Source organism: Aptenodytes patagonicus, chromosome 12 (assembly GCF_965638725.1).
Source record: "Aptenodytes patagonicus chromosome 12, bAptPat1.pri.cur, whole genome shotgun sequence".
NCBI classification, from domain to species: Eukaryota; Metazoa; Chordata; class Aves; order Sphenisciformes; family Spheniscidae; genus Aptenodytes; species Aptenodytes patagonicus.
The window spans coordinates 8,276,892-8,298,216 of record NC_134960.1 but is presented as its reverse complement, the minus strand read 5'-3'; the positions used below and the strand labels follow the sequence as shown (position 1 = coordinate 8,298,216).

Here is a 21,325-nt window from a genome sequence, read left to right as displayed (position 1 = left end):
AAAATTTCTTCTTTGGACTTCATCTGAAGGCTGAGAAACGTTATGTAAGCTCAAGAAAGAAAAAACCTTCCTCTTTTCCATCATGGAGAAAAATTGTTTTGTTGCTAGTGTCATGAACTAGGTAAAAGTAACTTCCCAAATGAATCTGAACACAAGTAAAGGTAATTTATACAAAGACAAGCCTACGCGATCTTCCACTGAGAAAAAACAAAACTGGCTACTAGAGGTTTTAAATGTTAGATCTTCCAAATAATCATAAGCAAAGATGGAGAAGAGGATGACTTTCCTTTGAAAAGTCACCTTAGCTTGCACACATAACTGCATGCAAAGGATTTCAGGCTTTAGAGATTAAGCAGAGCAGAACTTTTCATAACAACTTAATCTTGTAAAAACAGTTGTTCAAGAGGGCAGAAGCAAAACAGCTCTGCATGTAGGAGGGACAGCTGACAGTGTTTCCAGATAAGATCTGATAAAGCCCTAAAACATCACAAGACTTTGACTAACAAAGACAAAACGTCACTCTAATCAGATTTTTTGGAAAGGGAGAGTAGTCAAACAAGAAGCTGGATTTCATTCATCCAGAAAGTTATTGCAGGAGACAGACTGATTTACTGTTATTCTGCAAATCCTTTATTTTTATGACCAAATAGCTCTACAGCAGGAAGACAGAGTTCATTTACAGACATTCAAGTTTAAGACACAAGTTCAAGTATTTGTGCCTGGAAAAACACCCTTCAATATTTGTTTGAAATTTAACCCCTTGGTTGGTCATTATTTCAGTAAGCAGCTGCAGTTTCCGTGCATTTAAAAAAATACTTTGAAATGCCTTTTGGAAGTTTGACTTCAGCAGTCACCTTGTGAACCACAACCAGACGGAATAGGCCGAGTTCTCTATTTGAAAGCTGTATCAGGAAAACGTGTCAGGTCACTGCTACATCAGCTACGCATGACATACATGTGAGAAATACGTATTAGTGTTGAGGGGAGACACTTTGAACAGAAATTATTTACCTCGCTGCAGAGGCAATGCTCAGCTTAACAGGGAAGGAAGCCAGCATTCACTATTTTGAAAGACAGTTTTTAGAAGTTGCTTTCTGCTACTTGTTCTGCTAATTGGGAAGAAAAAAAGTATTACAGCTGAAAAGTTAATAAGGAGTTGAGACTGGAAGACACAGTCGCCAAATAAACATTAAGAGTGAACTTCTCCACCAGGTTGGGCAGCGCTACGCAGTCAAGCCATCGCTGACTCCATCCTCCTCCCCTTCCTTTGCTTTCTATTTCTGGCCGAGGAAAGAATCATAATATTCACAGGAGTTACGCCAACTCACTTAAAATAGAGTTTCCATTTTAAACACTTAGTATGTTTAAACTGCTTATCATTTCAGTTTGACTCAGTAATACAGAAAAGCAAAGGATATAGTAATATAAACCAAGGTTTGTAGAGTGCAAATTTTAAGCCATCAGCTACCGTTTAGTAATTGCCTCTAAGTGTGCTCTTGTCCACTGTAGTTGCAAGACCTCCGAGAGCACCTAGATTAAGTGAGGAGTTTCATCCCTGACTCATGTTGGTGGCAACATGTTCATGTGTTGATATCATGACCTCCCAAAAGAGTAAAGTCTGCTGAATGCCACCAACTATCGGTACAGTTAATGAAAGCTGTGTTTTAGTTCAGATGCCTGGACAGAGTTGCAGTAAGACCCAAAGAAGTCAGACCTTTGAAACGAGCTGGATGACATTTCCTCAAACTTTCCAAATATACTCATGAGGGACACCACTCGCAATAGCTGGCAGCCTGTGTTTCCAAGAAAGTGAGAAGCAGAATAAATAAAATATTTTTATCCTTGTGAGCTACAGAAGATACGCCAATAATGGTCATCAACCTTAGAAAGATAACTTATCAAAGTCGGAAGGCACGAAGCAGTATCAGAGGAAACTCCACGACTGGGATAGTAGAGAGTTCAGTTATAATATCATCAACAGCTTTTCTACTGAAGCAAGTTTCTTCCCTGGGTATCGGCAACACTGGAACACTGCTTATACTCCACTGTAACTGTGGTTAAAACCCCTTAATTATAGGTATATGCTCTAGAGAGCTCTCTCTTAACCCTGGAGCTAAGATTAGAGAAAACGGAGGAACTGCAAAAGGGCAGAAAAGAGTGCTAATTACTTAGAAAAGCAAACTTAAGAACCAAGAAATGGCAAACCTCCCTTCTTTGAAGCTGCAATTTAAAGCTTTATCAAGTTTATGAACAATAAGGAGACACGTCAAGTGACATATTTCGTATATTTTAGGGGGTGCACAGGACTTTGGATGCAGAGCTGCCAGCAGATCTCAGACACAGTAGAAGTTACTCTTCTACCCAGGCATTTGAAAAGGAGGGGCTGCCTGGCAACTTACTGTGCTACATATTGATTTACTTATCTGTAGCTTTCTCCAACCGTTTGCCAGACCCTTTAAATCTAACAAGAGAGGCAGAGTCTGACAAGTCAGCCATAATTTGATATCCAGTACTACTTACATTCTTAACAAAGCTGTGTAGATAAACACTCCCATCCTTGTTACCTATCCATCATCCAGCCAGGGTAACACAAAATGCAGGAAATACCACCACAAGTGCCTGTTACACTGATAGAGAAGATAACATTACCATTGAGAGGCTGTGCTTCATGTTGAATAAAGCAGGACCAGTAACACTTCCTAGCTCCCTGGGTTGTAAGAAGTCATAAGCAGCATGCCAGATCTGAAGGTAAAACCACAAGTAGACTCTTAAAGAGATAAACTGTCAAATTCTCCGTTATTAATTGCAAACAAGACGAAAGGCAGTCCAAAAGTAGAACACAAAAATTTAAAATTAGAAAGGGGGGGCTATTATCCCTGGAGTTTGAAATAAAGCGTCATGCTGTTATACTCCTGAAAGTGACTCAAGCATCAGGATTTGTTCAGGAGTCCGTGAAATCTGGTAAACAGATTCACACTTTCTGTTAACTGCTAAAAATCCCCACCAACAGCTATTGGTTTTGCAAACAATCTGGGACCTGAGGTCAAGTCAGAGTGTCTTTTATACTTCTCTCTAGAAGCTGAGGAATCCCAGGTCAAGCTGTATCTAGGAGGAATACACGGGCGGCCAAACTGCACTAGGACTGACCGAAACCGTTCTGCCAGAGACATTAGCTCAGGTTAAGGCAAAGCGCAAAGGTAGGGCAGAAAGGCTGTTCCCGATTTGATTCCAAAAGAGGAACAGATAGATACAAAGTTAACAAAAAGTAACTATTCAGCTTTAACCCAATCTACCTCAGCCTGATTTAAGTAACATTTAAATAATATTTAAATGACCAATTATTTAAATAATTATTAATGTCTGGTTGCCATTGCAGTATATCCCATCAGAATAGCCAGTTTAAAAACTGGCTATTCCATTCACCTATGGAAAAATTCCTGTCCAGTTTTCTAGTAGAGGTGATCCAGAAGAAAACCTACACGTACATTCAGGTCACTTAACCTGAGAGTACCTATTACTATTAAAAGATTTCATATGCACAAAGTCACTGAAGCCACCTCTCTCCCTGTGTCTACACAGTATCATGCATTATTCATGCTACTATCAAACAATTTAAAGCAGCGTAATTTAGAGGTTACTCTACAGAGTTAACAGGATGGAAACATGAACCATGATGGACACTAGAGAGAGAGTGTCCTCTGATGGCAAATATCACAGCAGCTTTGTTTACATAAGCATTCACACCATCCTGAAGTACCATGAAACCCAGCACAGCGCACTCCAGTTAAGGTGCACTCCATAAAAGCCTAGCAACGACAGCTCTGCTAAAGTCAACATGATACCAAGCTAGCAGGTTGAAATGCTTGCTTTCATAGCGCATCAAAACGAATTTCTACAGCACAATTTTTTTTTCTAGTGATATTTCAAGCTCACAGTGGAATAACTCCTACAAACTCCTAACGCACCCCATCAGCTCTTTACTTTCCAGAAGGAAGCTGAAGGCTACCTCCTTGTGTTGCCTGGTATAGGAAAATGTTGCAAAGAAACAGGAGCAGCGTGCAGATTGCTTTTACACCTGGATAACAATTTCCTCAAAGTTTAAGTTAGACACAATCTGTTCTTACCCAATATAAGTAAGGTTACAGTTGGCTCCACAGGGAAGCAAAGACAAGAGTCACAGGAAGGTTAACCACAGTTCTTTATCTTTTTATAGTGATGCCTGTAACCATATTTAAACAGGGAGTGAAGATGATACTATATAACTGAAAGTCTGGTTGATAGCATTTTTCTGCCTAATTTCACCAACAGTCCTCACTGGTGGCAAGAAACTTTCCACTAGTTTATTAGTCCACTTAGTCAAATGCATGGCAGTTATCTGCCAGTAAATTTATAACTATAGTTTCTCTTAAATCTTTCTGTCTCTCACGATTTGATCTATTTTCATACAGGAAAAACACACAGCTCTGGAGTTCACTGTATGATTACGGTTTTCACTGGTGACCTAAAAAGTCGAGATGCCAGGACCCAAAAAGTTTTCCTGCTGAAATCTTCCTTCCATTAAAAAAGGTAATCATTGCAGCTATTGAGAACTGCATATGGAGCATGTTTGAATGGTGAAACACAGAACCACTTGTCCAATAACAGGAGCACCTGCTCCACGACAGAGATAACCTCCTAAAGAACAGCAAGTATAATAAACCTTTTATTTTCACACAGTGTAGGAGACCTAGAATACAGCCCATTTATTCATTCAGCTCTGCGTTGCCGTTACGGCGAAGATCACCAGAAGGAATGAGACCCTGAATGAAGACCACCAAAAGCTCCAGTTTCTTAATAAACATCTTTTCCAAATTTTACTTTGCACTTCACAGCTGTGAGATGGTTTAGCCACTTCATGTTCACTTCAGTTCACTTTGCTAATCAGAAGCGCGGTCCACACTTATCTAGTCCAGGAAAACCTGCTTGTTTCACAAATGCACTGAAGTGATCAACTTTAGAGTAGCCCATACTGGAAATCAGTCACTCTTAATTTAAAACAGGCTTGTTCAGCTCTAGCACTTGCATTTCAATCCTTAGATGCCAATTGTTTTGCACTATGCTTACCAAAATAAGCTTTTCAAAGTTTGCTTTTATATCAGCTGATGAGTGACTAGCAAATACAAGTGCCAACACGGCAGCCTCCAAGAGGTCTGTGAGGAGCCAAGCCCCAGAGTTCAACGGCAGTAGCAAGGTCTAGGGCACAACCAGTCTAACTGCCAAAGAAATCTGCCTAGAAAGTACGGTAAGTCAGTTTTTCTATTTACCTCTGGCTGGCAGAGAGCAGAAAGGTTTTCCTCTCACTTTTCCCAAGCCCTTCTTCTCACTCCCCAGCCTTGGCAGCACGGAGAGTCTGCTAAACCACCCTCTTCCTTATTAGCTTTCGCCAGCCGCAACATGAAGCTGACAATCCCTGACAGCTTCACAGCTGCCCCCAGGTCAGAATGGCAAAGCGGATCATCTTCCTCTGCTGAGGAAGACACGAGCAGCAGCAGCAGTCTGGAAGGTAGCACAGCATCGCTCCCCACTCAGCTTATCATTAGGGCTACATTTTCAGCAATACCGGCTGGAAACTTTAAGCTTAATTGCACTAAAGGCAAAGTTTACGACCCCAAACTTTTCAAGAGGACCATTCTCCCAAACCATTTTTCAATCACAAGTTTGCAGTTGGTTTCTCATTCACAACCTACCAGCAGGCAGGTACATCCCACTTCAGCCGACTGGCAGCAGAGGGCACCACACAATCACCTATGTGATTTATGTACTTCCATCATGCTCGCGAGTGAATTTATAGAGCACAAATTACTACTACAACAAGCTACAGGGTGACTCCATAAAGCATGCATCATATCAGATAAAACGCATGCAATGAAAGGCAGGTAATTTGCTACAATGCTTTTAGCCAGCAATTCAAAGAAAGAGATGTTCAAGCTTAGTATCTCTCAGAGTTCAAATGCCACATTCCCATAACAGCAGGTATCACGCAGAGTGCGGATCTCCAGCCTGACCAGACAGCTACAGAGTAGTATCTCTGCAGAGCATTAGAAATTGCATAAATGCTTGCATTAGCCCAAGCATAAACCACTGGCCCACAAACTAACTCGTCTGTGTTTTACGCGCTGCAGGACTACACATCAGTTGAACATTTTAGCTGAGGATGTCCAACAGCCTCTGAGGCAGACAGTGGAGATTCACAAGACAAAAGGAATAGCTGCATTTCTCTTCTTTTTCCTACCCCCACACCTACAGATCATATGTTTTTACCTATTGAATACTTATTAAGAAAAAAGAAAAAGATTAAAAGACACAAAAGTCAATCTGCATTACATGAGCATACTGATATACACGTACTGGTGAGCAGAAAAAGTGCATTGATGAAGTATAAGAAGCTACTAAGCTAATACTTTTGCTGTCAGCAGAAACATTTTAGTACCTCAATACCATCATCCCCACTTAAGGCCACACCACCAGCCAAACCTGTTACACACACCATGAAAAAAAGGACTTCCTAGTTCATATCATCTGCTGAGCAACTGTACATACACAATGATAAAGGACACTTCTGAGCATGCAGCTGCAGTGAAGAGTAACTCAATGCATCAGCTTTTCTAAAGAGATCTGCAGCACGACCTTGAGGCCAAGACCTTGATGACTTAAGGCCATCCCTTCTCTGCGGAGCAAGCAGCACCCAACAGAGCTGCAGAAGAACAAACCCAAAGGCAGAAGGAAAGACCACAGACCTAATCCACCTTATTAAAGCAATACATTATTTTCAGCCACCATAATGTTTCCCCTGAACATGTAAATACAGAAGCAATTAGCTGCCTAGGCACTTCTGCAGAAACTGTTTAGCATAATCTTTCCTAGAATATACTTACATGGCTTCTGATTGCTTAATTTTCTGACACGTTTGTTTCAGGCACTAGAAAGATTAAATACGGCAAAATTGCCTACACTGATACATTGCCATTTTGAAGGTAACATGCAGCACAAGATAGACAACAAAACAAACTCCTAGCAGGTTTTAAACTTCGAAATTTTAGCATTACAACTCTATTTCTAGGAATTGCTTTATAGCTTTAATTCAGCTGTTTCTTAAAAACTTTTCCCCACTTTTGCTGTTACTCTGAAAGATAAAATTACTGACTGAAACAGCAGACACCATTTAAAGAGAAAGAATGAGCCTGGACAGAGATTTCATTGAAAAGCTCAATCCTGTATCACATCCGAAATGTCCTCAATTCAAAGATTAGCCTGCATAAAAAGGCAAATTAAAGCCAGAAACAGAAGAAAATCTTTTCTGACTGCTATGAATATAATTTTTTATGATATAGCCTCCTATCATCCAGAGTTCTGGTATTAAGAAATCAGCTCTTCCGAATGGCTTCATGAACAAGCAGACAAACAGCATATTCATTTACAAGCTGGAAGTTGATTAGTAAGTACAAAAACCATGAATGCTTGTCAGGACCAAGGAAGAGAGGCTGTAACCATTGAATCTGAGGATGCCCAAAAAACTCTCTGCAGTCAGCTAGCAGATAACTCTATGACAACAGTAAAAAAACAACAACAACAAAAAACCAAACAAAAACCCCATTTGGTTTGTCTTTATTCTGCTTCATCTGAAATTATTTTTACCAGGACAGCCAGTTGTCCTTTAGGGTATGTTTTTCCTTGCTCAGTGTAACGGGAGCTATCATTTCAGGGCCCAATTCTTCAAAAAAAAAAATGGGTATATGATACAAGTATATCTTTACTTACAGACCCACTGCAGCCCATAACTCCACGTTAATTAGACTGGAAGATGAAGCCTTCAGCCTAAAACCCAGTAACTCTGATTTACACAAGTGCAGAGAGGTTTTATTGCAAATTCTCCTGTAAGCTGCACAGACATTTCCTGCCCAGCTCAACACACCATCAAGACAAAAGCAGATCTCAATTTACTGACAGCTGCCATACTTTAAACAGACATAAAGAAAAATGGAGTCACATTCAGTACAACACGGGCAATACGGGATATCTAAATACCAAGAACACTGAACATACACAGAAATCAGCAGTGATGTACTGCACCATAGGAACTGCCTGGCTTACAGCTACCCACAGCCCACAGTACAAGGACAATTTTGGATGACCAAAAATAAGACGACAGCTTGTCACTGCTTTTTCATCCCTTATAGATTTAACCAGAATTAACTGCTACCTCCAACAAGGAACTTTGAAGCATCCTAAGAATAATTACCAACTTTCTCCTCATAACCTCTGGAAGACACGTGATTTTACAATGGTCTTCATTTCGCCCTAACACAATACCATGTGAAGCTATGGAGCAATGGACTACAGGGCTTAATTTTTATCAGTCATGCAAAATAGATTCCCTGTATCCAACAGAAATACAAGCATAAGGCAGTAACATCAGGAACTCCAGGCACGTAATGATCACTGTGTATGATGATAAAGGGATTTCTGTGCAGGTTTGAGGATCTGCTGCAAATTTATATGTTATGGCAGGTCACAGCTGACCCCTTTCCCTACCAGCATGGGACATTGCAAGGATATGATCACGGTTATACCTAGACTTGCACTAAATGCTTGTATTTGAAAAAAAACATTTCTTCTGGCAAGGAAGAGCTTAGCCTCAGTTTGACTACACCTCTTTTTGAGAGCCTTCTCCCCCTCAGAGCAAAAAATTGCCACAGTAGGTTTCTCCACCTTTACAGTACAGTCATAGCAGCAAATCTCCAAGGAGGGAAAGATTTAGACAACTAAGAATTTTAAGTGGTTTTGAACAAGCAGAGCCTTGTAGAGTGGGAGCTGAACTGAGAGCTACACAGACATTTCAAGCTTTCAAGTCCCAATCATCCTTAATGGTACAAAGCCAAACCCAGAAGGGGATGAAGCAATTACGTAGCCAAAAGTAAACGCAGCTAAACTGAGCTTCCAAACGTCTAATTTGGGTGATCTAGCCTTCCTGTCTCGCACACTAAGCAGAAGGGTTTGTCTGTTAAATTTACTACTACACCAGTGGGACAAGAAAGGAATGCAGTCATGTGCTGCAATATCATCAGGCCACGTATCCAGCAGGCATCCTCTGCCTCTCTTAGGAAGAGTTATCCGCTCCTCGTTGCCCCCAAAGGAGGATCAGTACACAGACAGAATCTTCAAGCTCCACCTGGTACTTTCTGCTAGCCCTTGCCTCAAGCTCTGCGGGGACCCAGAGGTAACGGTGATGCTCACTCCCTGTACCTTTCCAAGGCAGGTGAAGAGAAATGGCACAGAAGGCGCACCCTTGGGAGACAGAATTACTGCCCTCTTCTTTGCAAGGGTGGGATAAACTCCGCTTCCTTACTCCTTGGAGCGAGGAGCAAAGACCTCGCTTTATTCCCTTACCAAGCTCAACCAAAAAAGGCAAGCAGACCCTCGTGTCCCTGCATCCGCGAACTGCCAAGAAAGTACTCGCGTTTCCCCTCCAACCCAGACACAGGCTACAGAAAAGCAGCTCCTTCCTCAGGGGCACAGAAGCCCACCCCCTGCACTCCTCTCCCTCGCCCCCTCCTCTATAAGGGGTGGCTGCTCCTTCTCGCCCCCCCGCCCAGCCACTGCCGAGGCTTCCCTCTTGTGACAAGGGAGAGGGACGCACCCATCCCCTACACAAACCCTTCTGCCCTCAGCTCATGGGAAGGCGGCTGCTCCCACTCCCACGGGAGCCACCCCCCCGCCCCGCTCCCACCTCCCCGCACACGGGGGACCGCTCAGCCCCAACACCCCGTGCCCCCCCCCCCGCCGCCACTCACCGGCGCTTCGCCGGCCGCTGCCCCCGGCGGCCCCGCGGCGGCGGCCCCCTCCCCGCCGGCCGCCCCGCCGCCCTCCAGCTGCCGCTCGCGGTAGAGGGACCAGAGCCCCACGTTGGGTAAGAAGACGAGGGCGGCCAGCGCCAGCCCCACCGCCTGCAGCAGTCGCTTCTGCTTCCGCCGCATCGGAGCCGCCGCCGGGGAGAAGGAGACGGAGGAGGGAGGGAGGGAGCGCGGCCCGGCCCGGCCCAGCCGCCCCCGCCGCCGCCCTGAGGGAGCCCAACTTTCCCCCGCGCGCGCGGCGGCAGCGGCGGGCGGCAACTCCGGCACTTCCGCTCTGCTCCGCGCGCGGGGGAGGCGTGGCCTCTGCGGCCCCGCCCACCGCCGCCGGAGGGCGGCCCCGCCCCGCCGAGCCCGCGCCCCCTCCTCCGCTCCCCCCTGCCCCGCGCCCGTTCGCTCCGCACTAATGACTCTCCCTTAATGACTCTCTAATAACGACTGTCGAAGGATGCCGTGGCACCGGCGGGTGCCCGGGTGGGCGCCGCCGGAGAGGGCGGGGAGCGGGCTCCGAACCGGCCGGCGGTGGGGGAACCGCGGTGGTTAATTGCTCCAGAGAGGCTCCGCGATTAGCAGCCCGGCGGCGTTAACCACGGCCGTTAAGCGGCGGCCCCTGCGGCAGAAGCCGGCCGGGCGCTGTGGGGTGAGCAGGCGCCCAGCGACGGTTAACGTTCTCCCTAAAAAACACAGGCGGTTTGCGAGGCACGGAGTACGTTGGGATGGGGCCGGCACCGGGGGAGACCGGCGGGGGGGAAACGGTGAGAAGGAATCGGCCCCCGGGGCTAAGCGGGGCCCAGGGCCTGGGCTGGGCTCTGCGGGGGGGGCAGAGCCCCCGAAGGGGTGCAGGTGCTCCTCGCAGGGGTGCGAGTGCTCCCCGAAGGGCTGCAGCTCGCCCCACGGACACGCGGCGACGGGGGGACGCGGCTGCCGCCCGCAGCGCTCCACGGGCGGCGGTGCCGTCGGCCGGCCTCGCCAAGAGGCGGGATTGCTCCGAATCGATTCCCCGGCGACGGCTCCCATCAAAAAGGAATGCTGTTCATTCGGGTACCAATTAAGTGGCTTCTACTGTACCGTAAACGAGGTAATTTATGGGCACGGGATGGTGGGGTTTTTTTTTAAGAAGAAAACAACGGCGGTACAGCTCTTCCAAAAATGAGGAGTGGATTCATTTCTGAAATGAAGAGCAAACGGCCCTCGTGATTAGGAAGATGCCCTGCCAGCGGAACAGCCGCGCGGCTCGGCTAATGTCAACAGCAAAGCTGTGACAACCCAGTGCCCTGCTGGGGCGGCTGGCAAAATAAATATTAGGTCTCTTCCAATGTAAACCCCCGCAGGGAAATTTTTATTTCCTAGAACAATAACAACAGAAAGTCTCCTAAAACCATTACACACCCCAGCATTTGCAGTTCTTGCCGCCCTCGCCCCACACCAGCAAGTGGATTTAAACTTAAATAAACTTCCATAACCCACTAGATGGCATCTTCCAGCAGATTTCAGTGCCTGCTGCGAGAGCCAAATTTTGAAGGAAAGCATTTAATTTAGAGAGCAGATTACAGTTCCTAAGTCTAACTACATGTTAAGGCAGCTTGTACTTTCATTTTAATTATCGATGAGAATTTGTTGCCAGCTGATTTCTTTACTAGAAATGTTAATGCTTCCATCGCTCCTCCGTGGGTGGAGAAGATACCGACCCGTGAAATCCCTTTGCTCCTGCCTTTAGAACAAAATGTATTCCCTTTATCATCACTGAATCACCTCCGGCAGCGCAGAGACTTTGGCCGCTGTTGAATAATGCATAGCCACTAAAATTGTAGAACAATAGAGCTACATATACGCTACCTGGTACTGTGAGAATCTAGGCTGGAAAGCTACAATACCTCTGATTTAATACTGCAGTGCCATCGTACTGCCATATGGACCCTTATAATAACATCCACATCCCCTTGCCTCTGCAAGAGCTCTTTGAAAAGTGGTTGTGAAATAGCAGGCGGTTTCGTAGGTATGCACATAGGATTACAGTCTGCCCTTGGCAGAACATCCTCATTTATATAAAGAAATGACAGCCACAAAGTTTGAGAGTTAATTAAAACAAAGCTACTAGCTGGCTTGACATATGTTTAAATTTAGGATTGTGAGCCTGCTTGCTAAATTAAATGTTTGCCTCGTAAATTGACTTCAGCAGAGTTGCACGAGTTTTAACTGGGAACAAAATATGGCCGGTGCTGCAGGTAGATCAGTATTTTGTATTTGAGAGCATCCTGAACGATCAAACCCTCTGAAGAGCCTCGTATGAATTGAAGTCCGGCTGCTCCTTGGTGGTCACACTGGAAATGGATGCTCCAGGTCTTTCCTTCCCACTTTAAGACAAAGTGAATCCCATTGGGGTTACCAAGTAAAATAATTTATATCCCATGAGCTGCCTCGGTCCCAAATAAATAGATGTGTTTCTCCTATTAAAGGTCCAGCTTTTCTCCCTCTCCTCTTTCTCCTGAAGTGTTTTGGTGGAGACAGAGCTCTGATTTTGGCCTGTTGGATGCAGTGCCTTGGGGATTAATTGTGTACATGCAAAATAAACATGGATTTATGTTTCTGAGAAAGAAGAAAGCCTCTGGCTGTTAAGCCTCTAACTGGAAAGGGGAAATGGTATACCTTCCCCAGGCATCTTTTCAAAACAAATATAGGATAAATTAATAGCAGCTTAATCCCTGTTTGGAAGCTCTCTTTGCTAGTGAGCTGGGTTGCCCGGTTTGCAGCTCATGTGTTGAGATGCTGCAGAGCAGAGTGCAGCAAAAGTGGGTAGCAGTGTGATGAAGCCTTGGATGAAGGATGAGGAGCAGGGGTGACCAGAGGGACTTGGTCAGCAGATGCTGGGAGAGGGCAAGAGAGCATTGCAAAATGCTAACGGCAGTGGATGTGACAGGAGTTCCTGGGATAAGGCCCACAGATGGCATGACAGCATGGAAACGAGATGGCAAAGACATAGGGAATCAGTGCTCTCCTGCCTGCTGGTCTCCTCTGGCTGCAGCTCCTCAGGGCAAGGACTGGCTCGTGTGAAGGGCCGGATTCTGACCTTGGGACTCCTGCAGGGGTGGGTAATGGAAATCAGTGGGTCCTTTGCATCCCTGCAAGAGAGCTGAACAGTTATGGGATGCCCTCTCTCCTGATGAGTGGACATGAGTGAGACAAGACCTGGCTTTCTGTGCTCCCAGCTGCTGTGCCAGCCTAATGGCACGGGTTAGGGGGAGAAAATACTGCCAGAGGGATGGCAATCTGCCTCTAATAGCAAGGGGGAAATGGAGACCAAAATACCACGCAGGAGCCGGTTAGTTTTTTTTCTCGGGTTCGTGGATGCTGCAGGTACGTGTTACCACTGCGGGGAAGGAGTGGGAAACTCTGGTCCATGTCTGCACTGTGCCCTGTGTCAGATGGCTGCACCCATAGGGAAAGCCAACTCCTCCACTTATCCTTTGGGTGGGTTTTTGGATAGATGTTTGTATGCTGGTGATGCTTTCTCTTTTCTGCAAATTTTGTTTTTAACCAGGAGGAGAAAAGAAAAAAAAAAATTTAAAAATGAATGAACCTCAGCCATGGCTGTGTCACAACAGGACTTTTTTTTCCACCTCATTTCTTTATCCTTTAGCGTTTATTGGTTGAAGTTCAGCTCAAATCTCATGTGAACAGAATTGATTTCTTGGGTTTTTTTCCCCCTTTTTCTTTCCCAATAAAAGGCAATGCCCAGGAGCTGGCTCACCTCTTGGCAGGAGCACAGCCTTCCTCTGCTGCTCAGTGGTAGGGGTGCCTGCCGGCACAGCCCCCCGCCATGATCCTGCTGGACTCCCCTGAAACCTGGAGCTGCTTCCAGCCGGCACTCGAGATGCTGTGAAACAATGCAAATTCTTGAATAGCTCACAGAAGTGAGGATGATTACAGGCTTTTAAAAAGAAATTGCAAGCCCTGGCACTGCAGGAGGGCATCGAACCCTCTTCTTATCCCTCCCAGGATGGAGAGACAGCACCAACATCCATGAATCCTTGTCCCCTGGCCAGGAAGCAAGGTAGGGAGTTATCTGTGGCGTGACTGACCTGGGGATTTATCTGCATAGGACAGACCTATGCACAGCTTTTAGCAGAAAAAGAAATAAAATAAAAATGCTGATATTCCCCATGGATCCGCCTGAGCAAGCAAAATCCCTTGCAATGGGGAAATCTGCCTGCATTTAGTTTGGACAAACAGAGCGCAGCAGCGTGGGGCAGGAGAAGGTGGCTGAACATGGCTGCTGGTGGAGGATGCTCAGGGTCTTGCTTGGAAAGCTGTGCCATTGCCAGCGGTCACTCCTCCAGCCTGGTGCAAAGTGGAAGGAGCAGCTGGGTCCGTCTGCAGCCTGGAGAGGTGCAAAAGCAACCAAGCTGTTGGAAGAGTTTCCCAGAGTGTAACACTCTTTTAACTCCCCTGGCCTTAAATCAGGTGGGTAATTTCACTGATTGTCTGTGGCAGGGGAAATTGCTGATGTCTAAGTTGAAGCACAGTCCTGGAGGACAAGGCGGCAGTGGCTTGCTGGGAGGATAAATACTGGAGCAGAGCGTGAAGCAGGGAGGGATGTGAGCCTCATGCATTCCATATTGCAAACAGATGCACCAACATATCCGGAGATTTGCTTTGCACAGGAATGTGCTTTTCCCCAGGAGTAACCTGAATCCATTGCCCACCTCTGGGCCAGGCTGCCCAACCAGAGGACCATTAGTGGTTGAGGAGAAAAAGCCCTTGCTGCACTTTGCAGGGACTGAACGGTCCCTGCTCTCCCCTCCGGGCTTTGGCGGTCGGCGAGGACTCCACTTCTCCGGGCAAAGCCTTACACAAAACCACATCAGGCTGCTTTAGTTCTAGCACTGTTTTCCCAAAGCGGCCCTGACAGTTTGTGCATAATTATCAGTGGGGCTCAGTTTGGGGATGAGGAGACAGAGGATCTATTCCTGGCTGTCTACTCAAGTAACCTTATTTAAAAAAAAATGAAACCCGCAATTGTTGTTGCAGTCTTTCTGGCTGGAATAGGCAATGAGCCTTCTCTGCTCCCTCTGCTCTGAATTCAGAGCTGCTGCAATGAATCGGACCGATTCCAAGTCCGGCGGAGCCAGCCAGGCAGACTGCAGTCAAGATGTCCCCAAAACTCCCTGGCTCCTGCTTCTCTGAGCACACCGTGAATTTTGAGGCCAACATTTTCTGCGCTTCTTGAGGGATTTGGAAGCTCACGCTCTAATAATTAAGGCAGCTTTGAACATCTTAGCCTTCAGCCCCACTTAACGTAGCAGCCGTTAGTGCTTGGAACAGGTGCCAGCTTTCAAAATGTGCTCGCCATGGGCTCGCGTGGTTTTAGCAAGGAGGAACTTAAAGCATATTCTCCAATGCATATATGAGAGCAACACAGAGCTGATTTCGAGGGAGGTTTGCAGTTTTCCTATGAACATGAGTAGTTTGTGCATCACTGAGCTGAACCTGGTGGAGAGGTCTGCTCTTCTATCAGCTTGCTGGATGCACTCCAGGAAGAGAGGAGCATCGCTTGGGTCCGAGGTCTTCTTCAGGGTGGATCTGCAGTGGATCAAGAACACTTATGTGCTCAAGCTCTCCTTTAACAGATTATTTGCTAAGTGTGATAAACTCTGCTTACACCATTAAAAAATAACCTTATGGAAAGGGGAAAGATGCTTAACACGGCACTAAAATATCTAGTGCTGAAGGTAGTCAGGAGAAAGGGAAAAATAAAGCTGGTTATGAGAAAATTTAAGTGAAGTGCATAAAAACTTAAGTGATACAGATAATATCATTTCGAGTTACTGCACTCAGACCCACCAAGGGGAGAGGAGCAAGGGCTATAAAATGTAAATAGAGGAGAATCAAATTCTGAACAGATGTCAGGAAGCACCTTCCCAAGTGGAGAATCAAAAACACAGGCAATGACCTGCCAGGCAGGGCTGGAGCGGACACACCGGAGCTTTCCAAGGTGAGATGTGTCCCCGAGCACAAGCCTGGGGCTAAGCACAGAGTGAGATGTGCCAAATGGCCTCTGCGGGATCCTGCCCTGCCTTCTGCATCTGACATAAAATCAGCTTCAGAATTTTTCATAGTGAAAAAAAAAGATTGCCATCAGCAAGGGGAGCCTGGGCAGCCCTTCTCATGGAGACTTCCTGCTTCTTCAGCCCCGTGGATTGAAAGTGTGAGATATTCAGCCTTGGAGGGGATCCAAGCCACCCAGCAGGTGCCCTTGCCCATTGCCCATGGGGTGCCCACCCTGGGGAGAAGGTGGCATTGCTGCCACCCGAGCAGTGAGCCAGTGCAGGGGGTGTGTGGCGGGGGCTTCTCCCCAGGACATGAATCTCCCCACCTTCCCCATGAATCCTGCTGGAGCATATCTTGCAGACGTTGATTTCTGCCACTGCCGGATGAGCATTTGGCGGCTGAAGTGGCTGCTAGCAGGTGTCTCAAGTGCCCGACTGGAGGGCACGGCGCTGAGCCTGCCCTTGCTGAACCACTTTTCCAGCGGGGGGAAGGCTCTCCTTTCTTAAAATAGGTCCTCTTCAAGGGCTCTTGTGGTCAAGAGCCAGAAGGAAACCAGGTCCTTTGTCCTTTATTTTTCGTCTCTAAAAAGAAATGCAGAAAAAACAGTGTTTGAGAAGCAGAAAAGCAAGGCAGATGTGGTGCGGGATGGGACAAGAGGATGAGACTGGGAGGGCAGGTGCCCACCATATTGTGGTGCTGACCCGTGGTGATGCCCCGGGAGAGCCGAGAGCTCTGTGCCACTGGGAGCTTGCTGCTCAGGCCTGCAGGATGAGTTGTGCCAGGTCAGGTCAGCACTTCTGCTGTGTCTCAAAGACATTGCCCTCCACATCTTCAAGGAGCTTCACAGGTCCAGGCTGCTGTGTGGCTCCAGTCAGTGATGGAGTTGCTCAGCTGCTCGGTGTATTTTCCCATTTTTTTATCTTTTAGAGATGAACTCATAGCATAAAGCTGGAGGTTTGGATACCTTCCCATTTCCTTTCTCCTGCCCAGTGTCCCCAGGGTTCTTTCTATCAATATCACAGGTTGCTTCAGAGTCTGCTAACACTTCTGGCCTCCGAGACACACAAAGACATTGTGTAAGGAATTGCACAACTCCCCTCCCATCAGCTGAACCTTGTAGTTCAACCGGAATCCCGTTATTCTTTAATATATGGAAGTACACATGGACTATCCAGAGGTCAATGAAGAGGCAGTTGTCTCTCCAGAAGGCCCCATCCTGACAGGCGTTTCTAACAGCCAGACACTCCTTTGGAGGTGTTTTTCCCTTCTTTGACTACAGAAGATGCTGCAGTGACGCGCTTGGACCAGACGTTTGCATTTGGAGAGAAGCTCAGCCTGCAGAATGCTGCCCTCGTCCTGAAGGTACCAAACATCCTTCCTTCTCCCCCTGCAGCCTGCAGTCCATCCCTCCCACCCTCCTCCTCCTCCTTCCTCTCCTCCTGCCCTGTGAGGCAGCCCAGCTGGTCACGAGTCTCCTGGGGCAGCGAAGAACAACCTTAAGCGGCTGCGTGTGTGAGGGGCGGTGATTAACCTGGGACCATCAGGAAAACTCGCTGTGACAAGCTCTCAGTGCTGGCAATCTGCCTGCACTCTCCAGGCTCCTGCAGGGAGGACATGGAGGCATCAGTGTTGGGCTGCGGTGGGGGTAGGGAGGAAGGAGGGATGATGCTGCCTTTGGAGGAAGCCTGGGAGGCAACACTCCACGTGTCCCATACCTGTGTTGCTTAGAAGGTGAGTCTGCAGGGCCGACACGAGACACCAGAGACATCCCAGGCTATGGTTGCCATATCACATCGCTGTTGCTATTGCTGAGGATTCATAATTGAGGAGCCCCATGGTTAATTTGTAATTCAGCAGCCCAAAGGACCTCATGGTTAAGACTCGAGCCTATTGAGCAAGGTGGTGCACAGAGGTTTCTGCCTTACTCCCAGGGGGTACAGCAGGATGAAACTGGCAGCTTCTTCGAGTGTGCTAATAACCATCATCTTACAGTACATAACACTGCAAGACAAAGCACTTCCCACGGGTTCCCCCAGACTCTCCCTCCTGGGAAACACACCTAAAAGCTTCAGAGGAGTCAGGAAAATTCATCCTCCCAGGGAGACCTGAGGCTGAGCCCTGTCCATATCACGGAGAGGCAGCAGAGGAGAGGGGAAATAACAACCACACAAGTCCCTTGGCCTGAGTTGTGTGGTCACTGTCATGGCGGGCTGGGGTCGGAATGGTAGTATCAGGGGTCCCCCTATTAACAAGGTAGAGGCAAAGGGGAAGGCGTTCATGGTCTGCTGTGCCCCAGCATGACCAGCTGCAGGTCTGGTGCTTGCTTGCTTAATTTGTTGGAAACTTGAAAAAAAAAGGTCAGCTCTGGGAGTCCCAATTTCAGCCAGGAGCTGACGCATAGGTTTGCCCGGGAAAGCGAACGAGGGAGGAACCGGGTGAACCCAAGTTCAGAGAGCAGTGTCTTGCTTTGCTGCTGGGCTATCTGAGAATGGGAGAAGAACTGCTGTGTTTTATCAAGGTTTGAGAGCTGCCCTGGGTCCCCGCCAGCTCCTGGCAGAGCCCAGCACTGCTCACTCCCGCCGATGCAGAGCTGGAGAGATCTGCCCTTCCTTCCTCTGGAGGGTGTTTTACCCGCTGCCGACAAAGCAGGACCTCATGAACACACAGTAAATGTGTCCAGCACTGGTGAAGAGATGCTCTCACCTAGGAAATCGCGTTTCCCTCCTCCTCATGCAGGGATTACAGCAACGTGGACTATCCTATGGACTTACATGGGCTGTTTCTCCAGCCACCGTCATGTCCAGCTCTCTCTTCCCTCCCAGAAATAAATAAAGACAGACCGAGAAAGAGCAGTGTGACTGCAAATCTTGCTAGAGAGCTGTGTCAGAGCCACTTGCTCTCGTAATTCTGTCTAACGGGGTATGCAATAAGCCTAATGAATCTCCATCACGAACCCAGGTGCACGTCCTGGCTGAATACATCATCCTCCAGCACCCTGAAGGCAGCCAACAATTAATCAAATTAGGATGACACCAGATCGGTTGGCAGCGGGTCTGCCAGCTCCTGGCACAGCAGCTGCTGGGGCGGGTGAGCCCTCCCCACGCTGCTCCGCTCCCCGTGGGACCCCGTCCTTCCCCAGCCTGGCATGGGGCTGGTCCCTGCCACCGGCACCAGGGACCGTGTAGGAAAGGTTGCCTGCTTACACATTCCTGGAAATGCCGACTGTCGGAGTAACTAACCGCCGGAGCAACGGTGACGGACTGCAGCGGGGAATAACAATGGAAATGAGTGGGAGAGGAGGGAGAGACGTGGGAGAGAGGGGCCACCCCGGAGGACCATGCATGGGGTGTGCACCTCTGCCAACGCATCAGTTCTTGAAAGAAAAATACAGTGACCGCAGAGCTGGTTGGAAATGCTTCAACAGAACATTATTTTTTTTCCCCCTCGGAGATTGCCATTTCTTAAATCCCAGTCATTTTGCACAAGCAGATTTCAAGGACTCTGTGACAAACCTCAGGCAGATGATGGGCCCCAGCTCTCCCCCCCAGCTCTGAGCCTGGCAGACCTCAGACCTCACGTATGGGCTCAATCCTGGGGCTGTTCATGTGGGAAGGAGGGGATGGCAAAGAAAATGTCATACATTGAAGCTGCAAAACCCACCGCTGTTGTTGAGAACTGAGTACAGAGCCAGGAGGCATTCCCGGTGTCACATAACTGATGTGTTCAAGATGCGCTGATGCACTGGTGCACTCCCAGACCCACAACCACCTCTGTGCCCCGAGATGCTTTGGGGGAAGCACTCAGTTATTTCACTGTTGCTGTTCTCTGATGGTTTTCCAGGATTGCCCGTGTGCTCTGCTGGGCTGCAAATGGGGCAGAGAGCGGGAGACATTGACTGTCTGGTTACAGCAGGCTCTGTCTGACGTCCGGCTGGGGACCGTGGGGACTCTCGGTACAGAAAGCCACCCCTGCCTTACCCCCAGGTAACACATATTCCAGGTTGGACCATCATGCCAAAGATGGCTTTTGAGCCTGCTAAAAAGATGCACCTTCCCATCCCTCCTACCTGCTGGAAAAATCACCCACCCCACCATGGGGTCCCGTGTTGGGGGAGGACAGGCCACCCCAGTGCACAGGCAGACAGCACGGAGAGCAGCTTTTCTGCTGATGTAGAGCCTTTGGGAGCATATCTAGGAGCATCTCCGCCATCCCAGGAGCAGCGATGTAAATGATCGCTTGAGGGTTTCCCAGCCCCAGGCTGACACGTGGCAGAGCTCGGGGAATCGGTGAACTTATTGCCCGACTGAGTCAGCCAGCCTGGCCGTTGGCTGGGAGGGCTGGAGCTTGTTTCCCCGAATCAAATGCCCTGCAGCAGTGTACTCTGCTAGAAGTGATGTTTCTCACCCTGTCATAGGACTGATCCTTTACTTCCTAAATTTGTGCTTCTAAGTGCCAGGCTTCGGGTAAGCACAGAGATGTGTGGCTGCTGAGCTTTGTGTGCTGCCCTTAAGCTGGTCCCAACTCCTCAGAGGCGAAGGCAGCTGAAGGGGCAGGGAGAACCCAGTGGGGAGCCCGAGGGGGAACCCAAAGGGCTACGCTGAGTTTGCAGAGTACAGACGGTACTGTATCTGGGTGAGGTGTGATAACTGGGGACCACCTGGGATTTTGTAATGTAAAGAGAGCCCAGGCTACCTCCTCTGCTGAAGAAGAAATCAATAGGCTAATTTACAGTACCCAAATGAGAGCTCTGTTGCGAAGACACAGCTTGTAGGGCTGGCAGAGCCTTTGTCAGGAGGAAGCAAGGTGGGACTGGGCTTGGAAGGGAAGTCAGGCATAAATAGTCCCAACCATTCAAACCAAATAGCCCTGAGAGAAACTGAGGTGTAAGAGAGAGATGGCACCATCTGACGTGCGGGAAAATGTTCAAAGGAGCAGATTCCTCTTTTATGCTCCAAACAAGCCTTCTGCTCTGCACTTAGGTACAGTCTCATCGGCACGGGGTAAGTCAGAAGAAATCTGTACTCTGGTGAATGGATGGTGTGGCCCTCGAGCCACTTACAGGCAGGCTTCAGGGACTCCTGGTGCCTGTGCTTGCCAGTGGGGATATAAGCTGTATATTTAATACATGCATCCTAAATGGGTTATAGACTTGAAATAAGTGTGCCAATAGCTTTCTCCTGCCTGTCTTTGAGGGCTCCTGAGGCACTTTACCAGAGGGAAATTATATCTTTTCCATTTCTACATGGTGTCAAGGGACTCGCTAACCCCTCGCTAACCCTCAGCGGCAGACAGGCTGAGAAAGAGCTGTGGTGCCCGGCCCCCGGGCTCCCTCACCCAGAACCCGACACAGTTGTGGACAGCCACAACTGCACCTACTGCAGGTACTGTGC

The 21,325-nt window shown here is 48.0% G+C and overlaps 1 protein-coding gene across 1 annotated transcript in view; it reads right to left on the bottom strand.

The window, feature by feature from the left end:
• The window catches only part of GALNT10 (polypeptide N-acetylgalactosaminyltransferase 10), a 96,931-nt gene extending 86,918 nt beyond the window's left edge, over window positions 1–10,013 (bottom strand). The window contains exon 1 of the mRNA XM_076349933.1: window positions 9,831–10,013. Within this exon, the coding sequence (XP_076206048.1) occupies window positions 9,831–10,013 (183 nt within the window). The remainder of the gene's footprint in view (window positions 1–9,830) is intronic.
• Window positions 10,014–21,325: the final 11,312 nt, after the last annotated feature.